General features: G+C 44.7%; 1 protein-coding gene across 2 annotated transcripts in view; it reads left to right on the top strand.

Annotated features, from left to right (window-relative positions):
- The first annotated feature begins 3,160 nt into the window (after nucleotides 1-3,160).
- Nucleotides 3,161-19,144, top strand: part of SLC1A4 (solute carrier family 1 member 4) — a 55,042-nt gene continuing 39,058 nt past the window's right edge. For both annotated transcript variants that reach the window (XM_061622242.1, XM_061622243.1), the window contains exons 1-2: nucleotides 3,161-3,994; nucleotides 17,853-17,895. In XM_061622242.1, coding sequence (XP_061478226.1) covers nucleotides 3,459-3,994; nucleotides 17,853-17,895 — 579 coding nt within the window. In that variant the 5' untranslated portion in view covers nucleotides 3,161-3,458. The remainder of the gene's footprint in view (nucleotides 3,995-17,852; nucleotides 17,896-19,144) is intronic.

Here is a 19,144-nt window from a genome sequence, read left to right as displayed (position 1 = left end):
GGGATGGCCCTAGTGACTGATAATCATCCTGCTATGAAAAATGATGAACAACCATAATTCTATATGAGAAATCTTTGGGGGAGAGAATTTATGCCACAGCTATCTAGATATTTTGGCATGAGGTTATAATTTTGCCAAAGTAAGATTAGCTCTCCAGAGGCAAATGTACACCACAGACCTTCTCCATTATTACACATTGCATCATACTGTTAATCATAATAGCCTGTGTATTAGAAAGACTATGGACACCATGTGCTGTTTAAGAATGAGGGTGCTTCCAGGAGGGTGTTTATTATGCGTTGGGTGCTCCTTGTGCATGTATGTTTTTCAGAGTCCACATGACGTCACTGGCATCAAGATGCCAGCCTGTATATCCCTCCACTCCACGTAATCCAGATGTACTCTTTCTGAAGAAAATTGTATGTTGAGAAAAATCTGTTGCTAGCTATGCATTTGTGATAACTGAACGACCCAATTACAATATTGAGCTCCTGTCTGGAAGTACTCCGAGTTCATTCCTGGATGTCTTCAAGCAGAGGCTGGACAGCTATCTGCGGGAGATGCTCTAGCTGTGGATTTCCTGTTGTGAGCAGGGGGTTGGATTCGACGGCCTACAAGGCCCCTTCCAACTCTATGATTCTATGATCTATGATTCTATGAAGCCAGATTTCGACTGAACATCAGGAAAAACTTCCTAACTGTTAGAGCCATAGGACAATGGAACCAATTACCTAGAGAGGTAGTGGGCTCTCCGACACTGGAGGCATTCAAGAGGCCGCTGGACAGCCATCTGTCGAGAATGCTTTGATTTTGATTCCTGCATTGAGCAGGGGGTTGGACTTGATGGCCTTATAGGCCCCTTCCAACTCTACTATTCTATGATTCTATGAATATAAAACTCACTTTCAAGGCCAGTTTTAGGTTTTGGCTCCTTGGTCCTCCTCCCTATCTTTTCCTATTTGCTTCCTGCCATATTGCCCATATTGCAGTCTCTCTTTCTACTTGCTTGTTGTGTGTGTGAGAGAGAGAGACCGAACAGCAGAGGTGGGTGGAGCAAGCACTTCCACCTCTGCTGTGTCTCTCTGGGCATTGGAGTGGTTGGTCCTGCTCCTGTGCTGCCAAGAGGAAATGCCTGTACTCGCTTGTCCTTTCTCCCTCTGGGAAGAGGACTGGAGAGTCTAGGCCGATTCCCAACGCCCGCACAACTCAGGAAAAGAGCAGAGGCAGTGGCCACAGCTCCTTGCATCTGTTGGTGGCGCAGTCGTTAGGGTTGGGTGCACTTGGCCCATTTGTCCCTGTCTCACCACCCAGGGGCTGAGGAAAATGGAGGTTGCACCTGTTCTTTGCATTTGCTTGCCTGAATAGGACACCAAGTGGCAGAGGTGACTGTGAGGAACAGCCTCTGCTATCTCTGCCTTCTCTCTGGGCAATGCAGTTGTTGGGATTTGGCATAAAGAGCCCAGTCCTTCGCTCTCCACCATGTTATTGTCAACAAGAGGAGAGTGAGTGAGTGGACACAGCTGGCTGGGGCTGATGGGAGTTGTAGTTCAAAAAAGTAACTTTTCCAAGCTCTGGTTCCTTTTCAGCTAAGAGGAGCACAGGGACCCCCGGAAATCTCACCGCTTGGAGACTGGGGGAGGCACGCAACAATATATTAAAAAAAACCACCACCAGAGGATCTGGAGACTTAACTTAAAAACCCTCCTTTCTGTCACTGGCTCATTGTGTGCTGTTGGGTACATTACTCTGGTATCCTTTCAATCAAAGGGGTAGCCAACCAGCCATGGCTTACAGCAGAAATGAAACAATAATGAAGAAGCGCTTTAGAGACTGTACGTAGGAATGAAAATAATGAAAAACACAAAAATGTCCAAAAGTAGTTTTTTTTTTTTATAAAGGCTAGATTTTGGTTAGACCGTTTCATGAAATACTTCATAGAGAAAATAATAGTGAAGCATTTGTAAAAGCCACCATATTCAAAATTTGCCACCAGACGTGTGCCTAGAAACACCAGATTTGGTGGGGAAATTACAAAGGCTGCAATCCAATACACACTTAGCTGGGAGTAAGTCCCATTGAACCCCATGGAACTTACTTCTGAGTAGACATGTATTGGATTGCAGCCTAAATTGGCAACTGTCCTCTTGCTGCTACAAGTCCCTTAAATATCCCGATCCCAGTCTGCATCTGTTGGAATTGCTTTTTAATATGTTCTTAAACCTTCTTTTTAAAAATGCTTTTAATTTTAGATGTTTTGAAAGCTTTTTTTAAAGTAACCTTTTTGAAGATGTTTTGTTTTAATGTGTTTTAAAGTTTGTTTTTATGATGTTTTAATGTTTTTAGTGCTTTTGTTTGCTGCCCTCGGCTCCTGCTGGGAGGAAGGGCGGGATTAATAAGAACAATAAGAACAACAATCAAAAATCGGCCATTCTGCGTGAATCCCATATTACATTGAGTAGGGTTCCACGGCGTGAACGGGAATTGGGCCTGATCTACCCACGGAGCCAAATTAAGTGGTCGAATGCTAAGGCGGGTCAAAGGACCGCACCATTTCTTCTATGGCCATAGGACCATATTTTAAAATATTCCCTATTTTATTTTAAAAACTCTGCAATGTTTGTCGCTGTCAATTGTTATTGATAGGGAGGTTTTTGTTTCAATGAGGGAAAGCATTCAAAAATGGCTCCCCCACCTGTCGCCATAAGTGGTACGGGCTATTGTGCCACCTTGGGATTCTGCCGCTCTCGGCTGCTTCTAAGTGCAGGTCCTCGACTTGGATAGAGCGTGACGCGTCCTCCGCCGTTCCTATCATCTGCCGCCTTGTCACCATTTATGGGAAAAAAGGGGAGGAGTGTGCAAGAGCCTAAAATAAAACCCCGGCGGCATCTCATTCCTTTTCTCCGGTCTGTTTCCGTTGCGGTGCCCAGATAAACAAGCCACGGGAAAGCCTTTCTTTCAGTCCCGTACTAACTAACGGCAAATTAAAAGCGCCACCGCGCTCCAGCTTCTCGCTCACCCCTATTTCTTCCCCCCCCCACATGTATTTGGCTCCTCCCTCTCCTCGTTTATGGCTCCTTTTTAGAGCCTCACTTTTAAAATCCCCACTTGCAGTTTAATGAGCTGTACCAAAGCCGGGAGGGGGGTCTCCGATTGGAGGAGGATTCAGAGTGGGGAAGGGGGGGGCTGGAGCTGAGTCCAGACTGCCTTCGCCTTGCATCATCCTGGTTGGGTGGGAGAGGGGCCGGTCGGCGCTGACAGCCTTGGCTGCGCTTCTGCTGGCGAGCCTGCCTGCCTGCCGTGCGTAAAAGGCTCCGAGGGCGCACGACGGTTTCCCGGGGAGATTGTCGTGCTGGTCCTGAAGGAGCACCAGGGGGCCCCTTTTTAAAGCTCCGCCAGCGGCCCGGGAAGCGTCTCCTCTCCTGTCAGCAGCTCTGCGCTCCTTCCTTGCCCGTGGCAGCATGGAGAAGCCAAACGAGAGCCGGAATGGCTACCTGGAGCCGACGGTGGTGTCAGGGTTCGAGGCCGGAGACAAAGGGGCGCGGCGGTCCCGCTGGAAGCTCTTCCACCTGCAGGGCTTCGGGCGGTTCCTGAAGAAAAACTGCATTGTGATCTTGACCGTGTCCGGGGTGCTCCTCGGCGTGGCCATGGGCACTGTCATGAGGCGCTTGCACCTCACCCAGGCTCAGGTAGTCTACTTGGCCTTCCCAGGGGAGATGCTGCTCCGCATGCTCAAGATGATCATCCTACCGCTGGTGGTGTGCAGCCTGGTCTCCGGAGCCGCTAGCCTGGACACCAGGTCACTGGGCAAGCTGGGCGGCATCGCCATCGCCTATTTCTTGGTCACCACCTTGATAGCCGCGGCCCTCGCCATTGCCTTGGGCTTCATCATCAAACCCGGGATTGGCGCTGGGACGCTCAACAAAAATTCCCTGGGCTTGGATGACTCGGTGACTACCAGCAAAGAGACAGTGGACTCTTTCCTGGACTTAATAAGGTAAGGAGTTTGCCTGGGCTTCCCTCGATGAATCCTCCTAAGTAGGGGCAGAAGCAAAAATGCCGACCGTGTAGTGAGAGTGACACTCGTCTTCCTCGCTCATATGCTCTAATTTTGGTGCTGTATATGTGTTTGAAAAACCCTTCCCTAATCAAGCATGTTTCCTGTCTGACTTCAGGCACGAATGACATTCCCCAATCCTCACCATGGACATTCTTTCAAAAAATGGCACTCATTCATTGTAGGTTTTGTCATCAAACCTTACTATCTGGGTGGTTTGTTGAAAGTTAGAAGCTAACACTTTGGTCTTTATGCAAGACTCTTGCAGCTGGTGAAATGGTGTTACTATGTCTGAGAGCCAACTGTGAGTAAGATAAATAAGAATTTGGGAACTTTATTCTAGAAAGATGGTCAATATGTTATTTCCAGCTTAGGTGCACAGGTGCTCCTCCTTTAGTGTCTCATTGCACATGTGCATGGTCAGCACAAAATAAAGACTAAAATGGTCAGTCCTGAGCAGGATTAAGTTCTTCATGCTCAAGCTTTTCATAGTCAAAGAAACTTTGGCAAAAATCTGTTTTGGCTTACAGAAGCATTCTTTTTAATAATTACATTGGGAGAAAGCTGTGTTACTCACTTGCAGCAAAAACAAAAGGTTCCTGTGACACATTAAATCAGTAGTGCTTAACCTTTTTGGGGTCATGGACCCCTTGAGAATGGACCCCCATAAATATACAGTTTATTTTATGGTCTTGGAAACTGATTTTTTTGTGCCTGGTTCACTGACCCCCTGAAGCCCATCCGTGGACCACAAGTTAAGAACCCCTGCCTTAAAGTTTATGCTTTGAACAGTAACAGATATGTTGTGGCATAAACTTTAATGGATTGGAGCCCACTTTGATTAATGAAATATTTATATGGCAGATATCTACACATAGAACTTTAATAATCAGGAGGATAGGATGGGGTTGGTCAACTTATTGTTTATATCTGACTGGTCAATGAAAAGTCTCTTTAGGGCATATTTACAAGTTATTGCCCTTTTAGTCTGTATTATTTTAATGCTCCTGGCATGCGGTTTTAATTATGTGCCTGGGAAGTGTGGGAGGTGCCCCTGTAAGAGTGATTTCAGATAGGGGGAGCTATAGCAGTGGGGTTTGGACAGCCAGGTGAGAGGTGGAGCAATTTGACATCTGACTCCTGTTCCCCTATCTGGCCACTTCTTCAGCTGGAAGGCCCCTGGTTGTCTTACCAACTCACTGCCCAGCATACTGGTGCTGAATATCAGGGCAGTTCAAAATAAAAAATTCTGCCAGCCACAATTTGTTTGTGAATGAGGGAGGATTACCTGGTTTGTATCAAAGAAACTGGGTGAGGGAGTTGAGAGGAGAGAGTTATGCCTCCCTGGTATTGAGTGTGGCATTGAAATAGACTGGAGGTCAGGCAAGAGAAGTTGCTGTATTCTGTAGGAATTCCATCTTCTTTTTCCAGACCTTCTGTTTAGCTGGGCACCAATATGAAGTGTTTGTATCTTGTGTTGGGCTCTTGGGACAAATTGAAGAGCCTGATGCAGATTGAGCAGTTTCCCTGCATGAGGTAGACTCATACAATAATAGAATTGGAAGGGGCTTATAAGGCCATTGAGTCCACCCCCCCCCCCCCGCTCAATGCAGGAATCCAAGTTAAAGCATATCTGACAGGTGGCTGTCCAGCAGCCTCTTGAATTCCTCCAGTGTTGGAGAGCCCACCACCTCCCTAGGTAATTGGTTCCATTGTCGTACCACTCTTACAGTCAGGTTTTTCCTGATGATTAGCCGAAATCTGGCTTCTGCAACTTGAGCCCATTATTTCGTGTCCTGCACTCTGGGATGACCGAGAAGAGATCCTGGCCCTCTGTGTGACAACCTTTCAAGTACTTGAACAGTGCTATCATATCTCCCCTCATTCTTCTCTTCTCCAGGCTAAACATGCTCAGTTCTTTCAGTCTCTCCTCATAGGGCTTTGTTTCCAGTCCTCTGATCATCCTCATTGCCCTCCTCTGAACCTGTTCCAGGTAACACAGGTAGTCTTAGAATTGGTATTGGAGACCCCTGGGATGGTTGTCCTAGGGGATTTCAGTATTCATGCTGATGCTGCCATATCAGGGATGGCTTCAGGACTTCATCGCCACCATGACAGCCATGGGGTGGGTGTCCCAATATGTCATCAGCCCAACACATTTATCAGGACAGATGCTGGATTTGGTTTTCTGAGCCATGCAAGCAGATAGTGATCTGAAACTTCAGATGTCTTCCTCTGTCACGGTCGGATAATTTTTTTGCTGAGATTTAAACTTTCAGCACCTCTTCCCTCTGGAATAATGGGGTACCTATTAAAAAGCCTCCCCTCTAAGACTAATAGATTCTTGAGGACTTTGGCTAGTGTGGCGGGTGCTCCTTTTGATGCCAGTGCACTTCCTAGGAATACGTATGAGCTGAGGGCTGTGAACAAGTGGGAAAACTGGAACACAGGTGAAGGAAAACTCATGATGAATTCAGTTGAAAACAAGCAAGAGCCTATTATCAGGAGTACTCTGGGGCAGTGACAGAGTTTGGAAGATTACTTTTAAAAAGTAATAAGTTACAGTTACATGGCCCCCAAAAGTATTAATTACTGTTACAATTACAATTGCTCTGAAAATAACTGATTACTTTTTCTCAAAAGTAATCACTACAATTACATTTCAGTTACACCTACAAGGTGCTGGCCTTGGCTGCTGCACGTCTAAGTAGCCTAAAACAACATCAAAAATAAACACATACAGAGGTAGTAGAATAATTCTTTTTATCCATGATAGCAGTGGTGGTCTCTCTGTTGGTAAGGGAGGTGGGGAGGGAGGCAGAGGCCACTACTCAGATCTTTGCACGTCAAACCAAGTGCAAACCCCCCCTCATCCAGCAAGCATAATCTCTCTCACTTTACCACCTCCCAGACCCTGCCCTGCCACCAACTAAGGAATACTCACCCAAGCAAACATTTCCCCTGAGATGCAAAAAAGTTAAAATGCTGCAAATGCAGCACAGTAGCCGGAGAGGGTGGTGGAGGCCACTTTGTGTGCCAAGTGCAAGCACACACATGTTGTCATCTTTCACCTCCATATTTCTTTATCTCCATTCTGCTGCTGCCCCTTCTCCTCCTTTATCCATGTTCTTGCCCTCCGGCTCCTTTCCCTCCACTCCATTTTTTAAAACAATTGTTTTCTCCACTCCACCGTCTCACTCTCCACCTCCTTCCTTGTCACCTCCTACCCACCCACAGACCATGATGATAATGAAAGTTAAAGAGGAAAGCACAAAAGCAGGACTGCATCTGAACATCAAGAAGACTAAAATAACGACAACAGAAGATTTATGTAACTTTAAAGTTGACAATGAGGACATTGAACTTGTCAAGGATTATCAATACCTCAGCACAGTCATTAACCAAAATGGAGACAATAGTCAAGAAACCAGAAGAAGGCTAGGATTGGGGAGGGCAGCTGTGAGTGAACTAGAAAAGGTCCTCAAATGCAAAGATGTATCACTGAACACTAAAGTCAGGATCATTCAGACTGTGGTATTCCCAATCTCTGTGTATGGATGTGAGAGTTGGACAGTGAAAAAAGCGGATAAGAGAAAAATAAATTCATTTGAAACATGGTGTTGGAGGAGAGCTTTGTGCATACCTTGGACTGCGAAAAAGACAAATAATTGGATGTTAGAACAAATTAAACCAGAACTGTCACTAGAAGCTAAAATGATGAAACTGGGGTTGCCATACTTTGGACACATAATGAGAAGACAATAATGCTGGGAAAAACAGCAGGGAGTAGAAAAAGAGGAAGGCCAAACAAGAGATGGATTGACTCCATGAAGGAAGCCACAGACCTGAACTTAAAAGATCTGAACAGGGTGGTTCATCACAGATGCTCTTGGAGGTCGCTGATTCATAGGGTTGCTGTAAGTCATGATAATCTTGAAGACACATAACAACAACATTTGCAAGGAAAATAGTGCCCTCATACTGAGGCTGAAGTTTTTAACTAATAAATTTTAACTCCAAATATAAACTAATGAATTCTACTTCCTAATACAATCTTGTCATGCTTGTAATACTCAGTAGCATATAAAGTGAGTGACTATTTCTTCAAAAGTTATTTTCTGGTTCAGATCTTAATCCAAGCTGGTCTGCATCTCACTCTACCTCTCTCACTACTGAATGTTGCTATGGAAGAATTCCAAGTACCTTAGGAGCCTGGTACACAATTTCTAGGGTGCCTTACAGGACCTCTTGTGCTTGGGATGCAGCTAAGTTGCTAAATTGGGGGGGGAGAATGCAGAGTTTAATTCTGAACTGAGGTGAATACACCCTGACTAGTTAAAACAGTGAGCCTCAGAGTAAACAAGATTTTCCATCCAGTTTATATAAAAAAATCATTATATGGCCCAGGGGTAACCAATTTTGTGCTGTCCAGATGTTTTGGACTACAACTCCCATCAGCCTCAGCTAGCATAGTCAATGGTGAGCGATGATGTGAGTTGTAGTCCAAAACATCTGGAAGGCAACACTTTGGCTACCAGGGCTTTGGAGTTGGAAGCAATTTTGGGTGGAGTTGGAGTTGGTAGAAATGTTCCGACTCCGGCTTCAAAATAAATTTTAACTGACAAATTTTTTAAAACATAAATTCACAATGTCAAAAAAGCTTCCCATGAAGTCAGCTGTATTTAAGCATTTCACCATAACTCAGGATGGAAAACATTTTGTGTGTCACACAGGACCCAGATGAAGACAAATGCTGTGATGCCAAGATCAGCGCATATTCGGGCAGCGATAAAAATGCTCCTATGAGAGCTTCCAATTTAAAAAGACATTTACAGCGCTTTCCAGGGCTGTGGAGTCAGAGTCGTGGAGTCGGAAGCAATTTTGGGTGGAGTCGGAGTCGGATAGTAGAAAAATAGAGGAGTTGGAGTAGAAGGTTTGGCATACCGACTCCACAGCCCTGTTGGCTACCCTAGCCGCCTAGGGACATATTCCACATTACCCATATGCCTATGTATCTCTGATCATCAGCAAGTGTTTAAAAGTTTTGTTAACTTTCATTGGAAGTATTTTGAGTTGAGGTAGCAGGGTGAGTGGGGGGGCAGGGCAACCGGGGGGGGCAGCAGGGCGAGCAAGTGGGGGCAGCAGGGTGAGTGGGGGGCTGCTGAACAGGTGGGGACAGCAGGGCAAGCAGGGGGCAGCAGGGTGAGCAGGGGATGGGCGAGAGCTGGGGGGGCAGGGTGAGTGGGGGGGGCAGGGTGAGCAGATGGCGGCAGGGCGAGCAAGCGGGGGGTGGCAGGACAAGCATTGGCAGTAGGGTGAGTGGGGGCAGGCAGGGCGGCAAAAAAGCAGGGGTGGGGGGCAGTAGGGCGAGTGAGGGAGTGAGCAAGCGGGTGGGTGGGAAGGCAGGCAGGTGGGGGCGAGGGAGGGTGAGCAGAGATCCACCATCCGGAGGGTGTCTGGAGTTCACCCCTGGAAGCCGGAAAGGGTAACTAACACACACACACACACATCATCATCATCATCATCGTCACTCACCTACACAGCTCTTCACCTCCATTCTGCTGCTGCCTTCTCTTTCTTCATCCTTGCCCTCCGGCTTTCTCCCTCGACCGTCCATTTTCGCAGCAATTTTTTTCTCTCTCTCTGCTCCACGACCGACAGTCTGGCTCCCTACTTCCTGCCTCGTGCCTCCTAACACAGAGCATGAGGGAAGAGCGACGCTGAGCAGAAGCCCAGTTTGTCTTTTGTCCATCAATCAGAGAAGCAGAAGACTTCCCCTGGTCCCCCCCAAGTAACGCCCAAAAGTAACGCTGGAAACGTTACCGTTGCTGCTGAAAAGTAAGGAAATTACCAGTTGTTCTATTACTAGCAAAAAGTAATGAAGTTACCCACTCGTTACTTTAAAAAGTAATAAATTACAAGTAACTCGTTATTTGTAATGAGTTACTTCCAAGTTACTTCTAAGCAGCGATGAAGCAAAGAAACTTTTTTTCTCCTCCACCGTTGCTTTTACAGTTGTCCAGTGGAGCTTTCTCAAGTGTTTGCAACTGGCTCAAGGGGGGCTTTTGTAGAAATCTGGGTAGCATACTGTGATGCATTTGCAAAACACTGTGAAGATAAAGTCACTCACATCCATTCAGACTTTGATTCTGCAATTAATACATTAGTGGAGGTGTTCAGACCCCTGTCTAGTCCAGTTTTGTTGGCTGAGTTTTATTGGAATCTGAGTCTGTTCAACCACTTTTGTGCTTTATTCTTGCCCATCATGAGGAAGGGAATGGCTGGCTGGGTCCAAAGGGCTGTTAATGTCTCTCTGAGACAGGGAGTGGACCCAGGCAATAATCTGACCACTCCTTAAAATACTAACCTGAAGCCTACAGGCTAATGTATAATAGTCACTAATAGGCAAAAAACCTTGCAGTTTAAGAACGTACCTATAGCCAACAGATTTCTATCAAACTTTAAAAAGCAGGGAAATTGGGCAGCTATAGTGAATGCACCAGGGGAGCAGGACACCTGACCTCCTCTCTGAGATATTGTACTGTCAGAGCGGCTGACTGTTAAACCACGCTGGCCACTGGAGCCCTGTCAGGGGAATAGGCATCTCCTCTTAGCACCCTTCATAAACTGCACTTCCCGGGATCCTTTGGGGGAAGCCATGACTGTCTAAAGTGAAATAAAGGTCTGGTGTGGGTGTGGCTCCCTGAGTAGGCAAGCCCATTAGCTGTGAGTCTGGCACTGACAGTTGGTTCTTACCAGAGCTTGGAAAAGTTACTTTTTTGAACTACAACTCAGCCGTAGGCAACATGGCCACTGGATTAGGCTGATGGGAGCTGTAGTTCAAAAAAGTAACTTTTCCAAGCTCTGGTACTGAGCATGCCCAACCTTATCATTGAGTTCAATGCTAAATTTCTTACAAGTACTTGGGAGTCCTTGAGAGTAGTGATTTGTCAGTTCCAACAACTTTTCGATGGAACACATTATGTGGTAAAGGACTGAGTGAAGGTGAATAAGCTGAGACAGTGCAATCCTAACCACATCTACTCAAAGGTTTATACACTTTCATTCAGTCCATTACCACACCCAAGCCCCACTTCAGGACATCTACAACAGCCTCACATGCATCTGATGGAAAAGAGGGACGGAGCTGGGTGTCATAAGAACATAAGAAGAGCCTGCTGGATCAGGCCAGTGGCCCATCTAGTCCAGCATCCTGTTCTCACAGTGGCCAACCAGGTGCCTGGGGGAAGCCCGCAAGCAGGACCCGAGTGCAAGAACACTCTCCCCTCCTGAGGCTTCTGGCAACTGGTTCTCAGAAGCATGCTGCCTCTGACTAGGGTGGCAGAACACAGCCATCATGGCTAGTAGCCATTGATAGCCCTGTCCTCCATGAATTTGTCTAATCTTCTTTTAAAGCCGTCCAAGCTGTTGGCCATTACTGCATCTTGTGGGAGCAAATTCCATAGTTTAACTCTGCGCTGAGTAAAGAAGTACTTCCTTTTGTCTGTCCTGAATCTTCCAACATTCAGCTTCTTTGAATGTCCACGAGTTCTAGTATTATGAGAGAGGGAGAAGAACTTTTCTCTATCCACTTTCTCAATGCCATGCATAATTTTATACACTTCTATCATGTCTCCTCTGACCCGCCTTTTCTCTAAACTAAAAAGCCCCAAATGCTGCAACCTTTCCTCGTAAGGGAGTCGCTCCATCCCCTTGATCATTCTGGTTGCCCTCTTCTGAACCTTTTCCAACTCTATAATATCCTTTTTGAGATGAGGTGACCAGAACTGTACACAGTATTCCAAATGCGGCCGCACCATAGATTTATACAACGGCATTATGATATCGGCTGTTTTATTTTCAATACCTTTCCTAATTATTGCTAGCATGGAATTTGCCTTTTTCACAGCTGCCGCACACTGGGTCGACATTTTCATCGTGCTGTCCACTACAACCCCGAGGTCTCTCTCCTGGTTGGTCACCGCCAGTTCAGACCCCATGAGCGTATATGTGAAATTAAGATTTTTTGCTCCAATATGCATAATTTTACACTTGTTTATATTGAATTGCATTTGCCATTTTTCCGCCCATTCACTCAGTTTGGAGAGGTCTTTTTGGAGCTCTTCACAATCCCTTTTTGTTTTAACAACCCTGAACAATTTAGTGTCATCAGCAAACTTGGCCACTTCACTGCTCACTCCTAATTCTAGGCCATTAATGAACAAGTTGAAAAGTACAGGTCCCAATACCGATCCTTGAGGGACTCCACTTTCTACAGCCCTCCATTGGGAGAACTGTCCGTTTATTCCTACTCTCTGCTTTCTGCTTCTTAACAAATTTCTTATCCACAAGAGGACCTCTCCTCTTATTCCATGACTGCTAAGCTTCCTCAGAAGCCTTTGGTGAGGTACCTTGTCAAACGCTTTTTGAAAGTCTAAGTACACTATGTCCACTGGATCACCTCTATCTATATGCTTGTTGACACTCTCAAAGAATTCTAATAGGTTACTGAGACAGGACTTTCCCTTGCAGAAGCCATGCTGGCTCTGCTTCAGCAAGGCTTGTTCTTCTATGTGCTTAGTTAATCTAGCTTTAATAATACTTTCTACCAGTTTTCCAGGGACAGAAGTTAAGCTAACTGGCCTGTAATTTCCGGGATCTCCTCTGGATCCCTTTTTGAAGATTGGCGTTACATTTGCCACTTTCCAGTCCTCAGGCACGGAGGAGGACCCGAGGGACAAGTTACATATTTTAGTTAGCAGATCAGCAATTTCACCTTTGAGTTCTTTGAGAACTCTCGGGTGGATGCCATCCGGGCCCGGTGATTTGTCAGCTTTTATATTGTCCATTAAGCTTAGAACTTCCTCTCTTGTTACCACTATTTGTCTCAGTTCCTCAGAATCCCTTCCTGCAAATGTTAGTTCAGGTTCAGAGATCTGCCCTATATCTTCCACCGTGAAGACAGACGCAAAGAATTCATTTAGCTTCTCTGCAATCTCCTTATCGTTCTTTAGGACACCTTTGACTCCCTTATCATCCAAGGGTCCAATTGTCTCCCTAGATGGTCTCCTGCTTCGAATGTATTTATAGAATTTTTTGTTGTTGGTTTTTATGTTCTTAGCAATGTGCTCCTCAAATTCTTTTTTAGCATCCCTTATTGTCTTCTTGCATTTCTTTTGCCAGAGTTTGTGTTCTTTTTTATTTTCTTCGTTTGGACAAGACTTCCATTTTTTGAAGGAAGACTTTTTGCCTCTAAGAGCTTCCTTGACTTTGCTCGTTAACCATGCTGGCATCTTCTTGGCCTTGGCGGTACCTTTTCTGATCTGCGGTATGCACTCCAGTTGAGCTTCTAATATAGTGTTTTTAAACAACTTCCAAGCATTTTCGAGTGATGTGACCCTCTGGACTTTGTTTTTCAGCTTTCTTTTTACCAATCCCCTCATTTTTGTGAAGTTTCCTCTTTTGAAGTCAAATGTGACCGTGTTGGATTTTCTTGGCAATTGGCCAGTTACATGTATGTTTAATTTAATAGCACTGTGGTCACTGCTCCCAATCGGTTCAACAACACTTATATCTCGCACCAGGTCCCGGTCCCCACTGAGGATTAAGTCCAGGGTTGCCGTCCCTCTGGTCGGTTCCATGACCAACTGGTCTAGGGAATAGTCATTTAGAATATCTAGAAACTTTGCTTCTTTGTCATGACTGGAACACATATGCAGCCAGTCTATGTCCGGGTAGTTGAAGTCACCCATTACTACCACATTTCCTAGTTTGGATGCTTCCTCAATTTCATATCTCATCTCAAGGTCTCCCTGAGCATTTTGATCAGGGGGACGATAGTGTCGCCCGCATACTGGTGATGGTGACCTCTTGCGCCAACTCTCTGGATGACCTCTCTTAGTGGTTTCATTAGTAAACAGCAAAGGGGAAGTAACAGTTCTGTGCAGGGTCCCTTGCAGCATTATTGTCAAGGGGTCGAGCCACAGTAGACCTGTCTTGTCCCAGGTAAATGAGGTTGCAGCCTTGGTCCTGACAAGACAGACAAACTATTGTCCACCTGGGTGAGTAGTATTCAACTTGTTCTGGAAGGAGTTGCACTCCCTGTAAAAGGTCATGTTCACAGTTTGGGGGTGTGTGCTTTGGAAACCAACAGTGTCATTACACACTCAAGTAGCTTCTCCAGCTCAAAGTACCTTTTATCAGCTTCGACTGATACTCGAGATGCATCCCTATTTGGACGGTGATAGCTTAGCTACAGTTACTCATACTTCGGAAGCCTCCTACTTAGGGCGCCTCCAAACAGTCACTCTTTTTGAGTGGAATTCAATTACATACTGGCAAATTTAGGTCACACAATGACAAACGATTAGGAGATCTTATGTAAGAAACCAGTTTCTCCCAAAGATTGGGGTGTTGTTGTTGTTTTGCAATAAGAAAAGTGATGGGGAAAATACACTTTGCTTTGCAACATCATGTGACCTCTCCGCAAACACATTGGAATGAATGGTCATCAAATAGCCCGTGTTGTCTGATTTCCCTGCAAACAAATTAGGATGAATGCTCAATAAACAGATTGTCTGGAAGTCTCCTTAGACTATTGTAATGCGTTGTACATGGGGCTGCCTTCAACAATGACCAGAAGACAGCTGCAAGATTATTAACTAGGACTAAGTCATTTGACCATATGACACCTGTGCTTTAACAGCCTTGGCTCCTGGTCAGTTTCTGGGCCCAGTCAAAATGCCAGTTTTAACCTGTAAAGCCCTATACTGCTTAGGGCCAGGTTACATGAAAGATTACCTCCTGCCTTATATGCCTATTTGAATCTTATGATGCTCTTAATTTAGTGCACCCTGTTCCCTATGCTTGCATAAGTATGTTTATATTTCAAAGAGCTTGGTGTCTCTGAGGTTGTGTCAGAGCCTGAATCGATAACCCTTTACACATACAGGCATACTCTGAAGTGCCAAGGTATATTAGTCACATATCCATAGACACTTTTACCTCTGATCACGCTCGGGACAACGTTTTGCTTGTTTCAATTCTCCATTCAACAAAATTAGTTTACTGAGCCTCAGATTAATTATTTCTGTAAAAACTTGTTTTATAATGTGTTGTCATTGGACTCGGAATCTACCTGCTCCTCTTCATGGCCCACTGCCTGTGGGGGCAGGAAAACTGCCATTACTTTGCGCATTTTGGTATATTATATATTACCATGGGAGAGAAGAGGTAGTAACGGGCTGCTATTTTCAGTGGCAGTCATGCATTCCCTGCCTGACAGTTTTGGAATAGCTGCACTTGCATTAGGATCCCCTATGGGGCATTCATGGGTTTCAGAACCTCTCCCCTCAAAATAAATCCTTATTAAAATACTATTAAATGTGTTGGGAGGTAGAGAAAATAGATCTTCAAGTAAAAATGTTGTCTACATATTCTATATTTGAGAGGGACTCTGTCACTGGATAACTCACATTCATAATAAGTATGTCACAAACTTGCATTTGTTTGGTGCTAAACAGTTAACAGAGCCAGTGTGGTGTAGTGGTTAAGGTGTTGGTCTATGACCTGGGAGACCAGGGTTCGAATCCCCACACAGCCATGAAGCTCCCTGGGTGACCTTGGGCCAGTCATTGCCTCTCAGCCTCAGGGGAAGGCAATGGTAAACCCCCTCTGAATACCACCTACCATGAAAACCCTCTTCATAGGGTCACCATAAGTCGGAAACAGCTTGAAGGCAGTACAACAACAACGACATATGGTATGTAGCTTGATTATGATGTTTTCTGGCATAATCTGTTAAAAGTCAATTGGCTGACTTTGGCTGAAACACAATTTGCTAAATACTAAAGACTCGCAACGTCCCTGTGGTATGGTATGACTTTGTTCATAACTGGCATCACTGTTTACCATGGAGAATAATGGGGTGAAGGAAGTCTGTGTGGACAGCTCTTCCGTTCTTAGTGTATTATGTTGCAGCCTAGAGTCAGCATTACTGAGGCTAGACTGAGTACTGTATATGTGCTTCCAAGCTAGAGCAGCTTTGAATGCCCAGCAGTTCAAACATGAGTCTGGGTTGCATTGTGTGCCAGACTTGAACTTGTATGAACTGCAGTCATGGTCAGATGTGGCACTGGAAATAGGAAACACCTAGGACCGTTTTGGTGCATAGTGGTCATATGCCACATTCCAGTGTTAGCAAGTAACTTATAATAGAAGCTGTATTTTTAATTGAAGGGACAGCCTTTGCTCAGCTCAGAGACAGACTCCCCATTAGCCAAGACATAGACAGAATCTTTGTCTATGTTCTTGTGCACCAGTGCAACAAAGTACTGGCAAACACATGTGATGTATAAGTGGAGCTTTGTTGTTCTTACCAAGCTAGAAGAGGGAAGAGGAACCCTTGCGTGCCTCTCAACGTAACCAGAAGCTGAAGTGCATAATAAGGAGGAGAGCCTGGAGATCTGGTGTGATACTGGTGTGGTTTTGAGACCTTATGCCTCTAGTTGCCTATCCTTACGTTGTACTGCTCTTGCGCTCAGGACCGGTTCTAAAGGGCAGCCACGTTGGGCACTGGCCCAGGGCCCCCAGAGCTACAGGGGCCCCTGAGGGGCCCTCCACTCCCCTTCCACAATCTGCGACCCCCACTCCCCCCACTTACCTGTCAGCCGGCTAAGGGAAAATTCATGCAGTGTGAGTAGCGTAGACCAGGCAGCTTATCTGTGGTGCAGATAACTGCTCTTCCTTTTGTCATACCAATCCTTCTAGTTCATTTCTCTTCACTGTGATAGCGCATGTAATCTTACTGGATTTCATCCCACCCTTGTTTACAGACTCCAGTCTTGGATAGATTTTTTTCTTGGCATGTGGACTGAAGCTGTTTGCTCTGCTGATACCTGTTCTGTGGCACACCTCCTCTTCCTTGTGAAGTATAATCTGAATTATGTGGGGTGTTCTGAAGAGGGGTATATGTATGCAGGATTGGCCTGATGGATTCTTGATTAGCAGATCTCATCCCACATGATAGCTTTGGATGACATAACAAAGTAAAATGTAGAGTAGTCGTAGACAAAACACCTAAAATTTTCTAAGCATTGTACATGCTCACAATCTAATAGACACAACAAAGAAGGAAAAAGGAATGGGGATGGAAGAGGAAACAAGCCTTGGAACAGTTGCTCCTTCACTGTCCAATAGATGGAGTCAGGATGATCTCTCCTTTGTCCATGATGTTCTTCCTGGAAAGCTGTGGGTGTGGTGGCTCTCAGTGGCCTGGCTGGTGGCACAGACCAGAGTGTGATTGCCTTCCTTTGGTTCTAGAGTCCAAGGGCAATTCACAGCTGGAACAGAGTACCCTTTCTTGCAGGGTGGGTGAGACAAGCAGATGGTGGCAGAAGGTTATCTTGGGAAGTATTAAGAAACGTCTGAACTTGGCAGATCACCTGAGTGACTGACTTGTTGACCTCCATGGACCAGGCCCTTGTAGGGACGCCTGGAATGTCAGCTTGATGGCAGCCCTTTTTTAAACAAAAAATAGATGTTGCATTTTGTGGAAACGTCACACAACATATGAAGAAAATAGTTACTAATTCAACTGTAATTTTTTATAAGTTCTGCAATGGCAAACATGTCTGCTGAGGCCTAATAAGATTGATGCAAAAAGTGATTATATGGCATTGTACCTCATTAATGTAGAATTAATGCCTTAATCCTACTACAGGAATAATAGTGTTATAATGTGAAAATAAATAAGTTGAACAGCTGTTGTGAAATCCTAATCTTTGTTTTGTTTTTCTAGAAACTTGTTTCCATCAAATCTTATTGCTGCAGCCTTTCGATCGGTAAGGATCATATATGCTTTTTCCTTTCTCTGTTTGGATTGAGATTTCTGAAACATCTAACAGAAAGTGTCTCACTTCCTTAAAAAAAGAGGGATTCTGTCCTGGATATATGTTCACTGAAGCATAATAGTACATACCATGATGTACCATGGGTAATAAAGCGAACTGATTATAATAAGGAATTTTTGGTATAACATAAATAAAAATATGATTAAAAGGTCAAGGGAACTTACCCTTTATTTGTTATTGTTTGCATACCAGAGTAAATAGTCACTGAATTTAGTCCATAGTGTGGTTCTACTAAGCATAGTACTTCACTTCTCCAATGCTTGGATTAGATGAGTGAGAAGTTGATAAAAATATATAGATTCAGATTTAAAAAGAAGACTGTTCACACAAACAATTGTTGTGGGGACCACAATGAATTTGGATAACTAGGGATTTCAACATATTGAAAACAGACAAATGGAAGAATTTCAGCACTGGATACTTCCTGCTTGCTATCTTGTGTACTGTATTGCCTCTTGACGAGAAACTACCCACCGGCAATGCTAAAATATTTTGACATTATGAAGTTGATATATTGAGTTCTGGCAGAATCTGGATTTTTCATAAATATCTTTTTTTTCAACTGGAATATTACTCCACATATCCCTGATAAGAAAAGCATAACATCTCTCTAAAATATTCCTATATCAAAATATTTAGGGATTTAGGGTCCTTTGCACTCTGCCCGCTACATCTTGGTGGCCTTTTGGGTGGTGGCTTTGTCCAGGGACACATTATCTGTGGAAACAGAGACAATGTCCTCATGCAGCGCCTGCTACATGAGGACATTGTCTGTTTCCACAGATAATTCTGTCCCTTATCAGAGACTCGTTCAAGTCATTAAAACCACAATTCTTACCCAGCCTTCTCAATTCTGTAACATACTGACGTGCTTTGTGACATATTGACGTTTGACGTGCTTTTTGCATGCATGAAAAAAGTACTTCTTTCAGAAGTTTCATTTTTTTAGGCATGCAGTATTCTTCAAACTTAGCAGTTCTTTTTAATTTCATATTCTCATCTTTCACAAACGCAAAGTTACTGTAAGTGTCCAGCGTCTCCTCTCCCACAACATGTTGCAAAATGGATGATTTGATTTTATCAGTTTTTTCTTCTGTTCCCATTGATGCCAGGTAGAGTCCAAACCTTTGTCTAAACTTTTCCAGTTATCTGAAATATCCCCTGACAACTGCAGGCCCAG

This window comes from Rhineura floridana, chromosome 4, assembly GCF_030035675.1.
Source record: "Rhineura floridana isolate rRhiFlo1 chromosome 4, rRhiFlo1.hap2, whole genome shotgun sequence".
NCBI classification, from domain to species: Eukaryota; Metazoa; Chordata; class Lepidosauria; order Squamata; family Rhineuridae; genus Rhineura; species Rhineura floridana.
This window is presented reverse-complemented; position numbering and strand designations above follow the sequence as displayed.